The sequence below is a fragment of the Nanorana parkeri genome, unplaced genomic scaffold, assembly GCF_000935625.1.
Source record: "Nanorana parkeri isolate BGI_ZX_2015 unplaced genomic scaffold, ASM93562v1 scaffold1324, whole genome shotgun sequence".
Classification (NCBI taxonomy): Eukaryota; Metazoa; Chordata; class Amphibia; order Anura; family Dicroglossidae; genus Nanorana; species Nanorana parkeri.
Genome location: NW_017307592.1, coordinates 152,735 through 158,708, shown reverse-complemented (window position 1 = coordinate 158,708; position 5,974 = coordinate 152,735). Strand labels below are relative to the sequence as shown.

General features: G+C 55.8%; 2 protein-coding genes across 4 annotated transcripts in view; both read right to left on the bottom strand.

The window, feature by feature from the left end:
• The window catches only part of CGN (cingulin), a 47,295-nt gene that overhangs the window by 24,699 nt on the left and 16,622 nt on the right, over nt 1-5,974 (bottom strand). The gene's annotated exons all lie outside the window — the stretch shown is intronic.
• LOC108797693 (extensin-like) lies at nt 3,252-4,961 on the bottom strand. Its single transcript, XM_018569338.1, has one exon. The coding sequence runs from the start codon at nt 4,959-4,961 to the stop codon at nt 3,252-3,254; it is 1,710 nt and encodes a 569-aa protein (XP_018424840.1).

Genomic DNA, 5,974 nt, shown 5'->3' with positions numbered 1-5,974 from the left:
TGGCAGGAGCGGTATTCGGCCAGCACATGGCTGGAAGAAAGAACTATAAACCCCGCCCCCCCATGTATGTGTATCCTTCATCAGGTGACCTCAGACCTCAGGTGTACTCCAGACCTGACCTCCGGGTAATGATTGTCCACCATCAGTGACCACGAGGAAGTGAAAGCGATTATTTCACAACCTTCAGACTGGCGGCACATAATGTTTCTGGACAGACGTCGCCGATCTCGTGTCCTCGGCCTGGACGTGCGACCAGACGAGAGATCAGGAACTACAACTCACAACATGCCCCATGCCTCCTATATGGATGGAGCACAGACAAACTTTGCCCCCTGAGGCTCTCCATCTGTCATTGAACTACAACTGCCAGCATGCCCTTCCCATATGGATGGAGGACAGACAATCTCGGTGGCTCTCCAGATGTTGGTGAACTACAATTCCCAGCATGCTCTCCCCATATAGATGGAGGACAGACAGTCTCGGTGGCTCTCCATCTGTCATTGAACTACAACTCTCAAAATGCCCTTCCCATATGGATGGAGGACAGACAAACTTTGCCCCCTGAGGCTCTCCATCTGTCATTGAACTACAACTCACAGCATGCCCTTCCCATATGGATGGAGGACAGACAATCTCTGTGCCTCTCCAGTTGTTGTTGAACTACAACTCCCAGCATGCCCTCCCCATCTGGATAATGTACAGACAGTCTTTGCCCCCGTGCAGCTCTGAACTACAACTCACATCATGCCGTAGTTTGCAGGAGGTGCCCGGTGCGCAGCGTGGCGTCTCGGCCTCGGGAGACTTTCCTGGCACTCGGAATATTTACCTCCCGATATTGACACAGCGACAGGAGAGGAAGAAGCCGGAATTTAACCCCCGACATTCCAGCGTGCCGAGCTCCAGATGTAAACACAGCCAGTACAAGCGCCCGAATCTGTCTTCACATCAGCTTCCATGGGCCAGGGAGGTCTGTATGCAAATGGGTGACTGACAGCCACCCATCAAGGCATTGTGACATTTGCATAACTCCTCCCAACAGTCGGCCTACTACTTGCATTAGGACTGAGGGCTCTAGAGAGGAGTACTGAGGCAGGGGGCCGTGATGTTATCAGGAAGCCATGTACAGCACCCTGCTGGCCCCTCCCACCAGTGATGACCTGCCTGCATTGCATAGAGAAGCGCGGACACCCAGTGATGACATAAGAGATGTCATTAAAAATGTTGATGGGGGAGGGGTAACGTTATGCGCACACTTTAATCGGAAATCGATTTTTTCCCCCCTCATAAAGATAATGGTCACCGTATAACCGGCAGTCACCGGCGTCCCTAAAACAAGCCGGGGACGGGTCGCAGCCACAGCCAGCCCCCCATCAATCAACACACCGGAGCAGCTCTGCCAGGAAACAAACCAATCAAAGAAAACTCTGTTCCTGGTGTGGAGGCCGCCGAGGGCCGGGCCGGAGGACGGGAAGATGCCAAGCGGCCTGAGCGCGGGAAATCAGAGAGTAGAAATCCGGCGTCTGTGCGCGGCTCGTACGTCCCCGATCACCAGACCCGAGGCCGACTCTGCCGAGATTATCGGATCGGTAATGACTTCCTTCTCCCAATAATGGGGGGGAAAGTGTTACGCAATATCACAATGGCGGCTACGGGAACTGCGCAGGGCGTACGATTGTTCCAATAGTCAAGAGGACCAGTCTGTGTCTTTACACTCCTCCATGAATAAATTCCTCACATTTCCTCAGTCTCCACTCCCCCAGTGATCAGTCTGCTGCAGGCAGGAGGAAGCATTTCCTCAGTCTCCCCTCCCCCCAGTGATCAGTCTGCTGCAGGCAGGAGGAAGCATTTCCTCAGTCTCCCCTCCCCCCAGTGATCAGTCTGCTGCAGGCAGGAGGAAGCATTTCCTCAGTCTCCCCTCCCCCCAGTGATCAGTCTGCTGCAGGCAGGAGGAAGCATTTCCTCAGTCTCCCCTCCCCCCAGTGATCAGTCTGCTGCAGGCAGGAGGAAGCATTTCCTCAGTCTCCCCTCCCCCCAGTGATCAGTCTGCTGCAGGCAGGAGGAAGCATTTCCTCAGTCTCCCCTCCCCCCAGTGATCAGTCTGCTGCAGGCAGGAGGAAGCATTTCCTCAGTCTCCCCTCCCCCCAGTGATCAGTCTGCTGCAGGCAGGAGGAAGCATTTCCTCAGTCTCCCCTCCCCCCAGTGATCAGTCTGCTGCAGGCAGGAGGAAGCATTTCCTCAGTCTCCCCTCCCCCCAGTGATCAGTCTGCTGCAGGCAGGAGGAAGCATTTCCTCAGTCTCCCCTCCCCCCAGTGATCAGTCTGCTGCAGGCAGGAGGAAGCATTTCCTCAGTCTCCCCTCCCCCCAGTGATCAGTCTGCTGCAGGCAGGAGGAAGCATTTCCTCAGTCTCCCCTCCCCCCAGTGATCAGACTGCTGCAGGCAGGAGGAAGCATTTCCTCAGACACATCAATGGTTTCAGGTGACTCTAGTGTTATAAATCTCACATTTTTATGACCTGTGTCGGCATTTATTATTTTTCACCAGATTTGGTGAAATTCTTCACCGGGAAAAGTGTGATTTTATCGCTGACTGACGCCGATTCCAGTCCCTATAGCCTGCCGCTGTATTGTCCGCCCGTAGCGTATAGAATGTTGCCATGGACGGCTCGTGTTATTCCGGCCTCGCTGCGTCTGGGGTTTCGGCGGTGAATTCATCGGGGGAAGTGCGGCGGCCTCACACAGGTAGACGGGACACGGGATCCCTCCCCCGGGAACCGGAGACGCCATTACACAACGCGCCGCACAATGGGGATTAAAAGCTTTAGGAGGACAAAAGGAGATTTCTGAGGCCCATTTGCAGCCTCGGCCGACGAGTGCCGCTACTTCTGCTCTCCGCCTCCGATCGGAGGGGACGCATCAATATTGACCGTCGCTCCTTCTATCATTATTATTATACAGGATTTATATAGCGCTTACATTAATCGCCCATTATGCGGTTTATTGGCGTCCGGTGGAAGGAAGGTGTCGTAAAACTGATAACCTATCCCGAGCTGTGAATACCTTATCGGCCTGAAGGGCTGTGACCGATGGCTGGGTTCAAGGTGTCACCGTCCGAGCGGTGTCACCGCCATGTTCCCTTAAAGGGCAACCAGAGGAAAGTTGGCGCTGTGCAGTCACATGACCGTCCTTCAGCCAAAGCAATTGAGCAATCGGAACGCCCTCCTTTCCCATAACCCTCAGGGGGCCGAGTATTGCTAATTCTGCGCCGACGAGAAACTGGAGGCCGGTGGGTCAGAATTGAGGCGACTTACTGTTTCACCCCGATTATGAAGCCAGACGGAGGGGCCCCAGCTACACATGCAGTGCTGGTGTCCTGATGGTTGGGGCTGGGTGGGGGTCCCGGTGTCGGCACTCCACATTGCTGGTGTCCTGATGGTTGGGGGGTCCTGATGTCGGCTCTCCACATTGCTGGTGTCCAGATGGTTGGGGCTGGGTGGGGGTCCCGGTGTCGGCACTCCACATTGCTGGTGTCCTGATGGTTGGGGGGTCCTGATGTCGGCTCTCCACATTGCTGGTGTCCAGATGGTTGGGGCTGGGTGGGGGTCCCGGTGTCGGCACTCCACATTGCTGGTGTCCTGATGGTTGGGGGGTCCTGATGTCGGCTCTCCACATTGCTGGTGTCCAGATGGTTGGGGCTGGGTGGGGGTCCCGGTGTCGGCACTCCACATTGCTGGTGTCCTGATGGTTGGGGGGTCCTGATGTCGGCTCTCCACATTGCTGGTGTCCAGATGGTTGGGGCTGGGTGGGGGTCCCGGTGTCGGCACTCCACATTGCTGGTGTCCTGATGGTTGGGGGGTCCTGATGTCGGCTCTCCACATTGCTGGTGTCCAGATGGTTGGGGCTGGGTGGGGGTCCCGGTGTCGGCACTCCACATTGCTGGTGTCCTGATGGTTGGGGGGTCCTGATGTCGGCTCTCCACATTGCTGGTGTCCAGATGGTTGGGGCTGGGTGGGGGTCCCGGTGTCGGCACTCCACATTGCTGGTGTCCTGATGGTTGGGGGGTCCTGATGTCGGCTCTCCACATTGCTGGTGTCCAGATGGTTGGGGCTGGGTGGGGGTCCCGGTGTCGGCACTCCACATTGCTGGTGTCCTGATGGTTGGGGGGTCCTGATGTCGGCTCTCCACATTGCTGGTGTCCAGATGGTTGGGGCTGGGTGGGGGTCCCGGTGTCGGCACTCCACATTGCTGGTGTCCTGATGGTTGGGGGGTCCTGATGTCGGCTCTCCACATTGCTGGTGTCCAGATGGTTGGGGCTGGGTGGGGGTCCCGGTGTCGGCACTCCACATTGCTGGTGTCCTGATGGTTGGGGGGTCCTGATGTCGGCTCTCCACATTGCTGGTGTCCAGATGGTTGGGGCTGGGTGGGGGTCCCGGTGTCGGCACTCCACATTGCTGGTGTCCTGATGGTTGGGGGGTCCTGATGTCGGCTCTCCACATTGCTGGTGTCCAGATGGTTGGGGCTGGGTGGGGGTCCCGGTGTCGGCACTCCACATTGCTGGTGTCCTGATGGTTGGGGGGTCCTGATGTCGGCTCTCCACATTGCTGGTGTCCAGATGGTTGGGGCTGGGTGGGGGTCCCGGTGTCGGCACTCCACATTGCTGGTGTCCTGATGGTTGGGGGGTCCTGATGTCGGCTCTCCACATTGCTGGTGTCCAGATGGTTGGGGCTGGGTGGGGGTCCCGGTGTCGGCACTCCACATTGCTGGTGTCCTGATGGTTGGGGGGTCCTGATGTCGGCTCTCCACATTGCTGGTGTCCAGATGGTTGGGGCTGGGTGGGGGTCCCGGTGTCGGCACTCCACATTGCTGGTGTCCTGATGGTTGGGGGGTCCTGATGTCGGCTCTCCACATTGCTGGTGTCCTGAAGGTTGGGGCTGGGTGGGGGTCCTGATGTCGGCTCTACACATTGTTGTGACTCACTATGAAGGAATTCAGAGGCCGAGCTCTTATCCAGGCCACTCTGATAAGCAAGCCAAAATGAGGGGGAGGGGGAGGAGGGAGGGAAACTCGGCACTGCTGTACATCACAGCCTTCTACGGAGTACAGGACAGGTGACCACCCGCAGGACAAAATGTCTCCTCTAATGTCACCACCTGATACCCCATAACAGCCAGGGGACACCCCGAGATACTCACCCCCCAACATGACAAATGGGCACCTGAAATACCCAGAGACCATGGCACTAGGCCAACATGATACCATATAACCCCTCACACTAGAAGGGATCCCTAATAACTGACAGAACACCCCAAAAACACAAGACTATCATACCAGATAAACAGGACACCATATAAACCCCTCAACACACACACACACACACACACGCGTTAGGAGGGCTCCCTGATAACATTGACAGGGCACCCCAAAAACCCAAGACTTATCACATCAGAAGACTCTTCACCCTAGGAGGGCTCCCTAATACCATTGACAAGGCACCCCAAAAATCCACAACTATCACACCAGATGAGCATGACACCATATTGTCCATCAAACTAAATGGTCACCTGAAATATCCAGACACTAATGGCACCAGACCAACATGGCATCATATAACCCCTCACACTAGAGGGGCTCCCTAAAAACATTGATGGGGACCCCAAAAACCCATATCACACCAAATGAACAAGATACCATTTAACCAGTTCCAATAGAGGGGCTCCCCAAAACCACATCCCAAAACACCACAGTGAAAGGGAACCCCTAGATGTCCAAGGCCATCACAACCAACATATAACCTGAACCCAGGTTCCCCGTAACACCTGAAACCATCACACCAACCCAACCTGTTACCATATAACCCCTCACTTCAGAGGGGCACCCCAACACTACATCCATCTCATGAGTGCACCACAAGATAGCCCCTCCCACATTACAGGCACCCCAAAATTATATCATAACCCATGACAACAACAGAGCATTG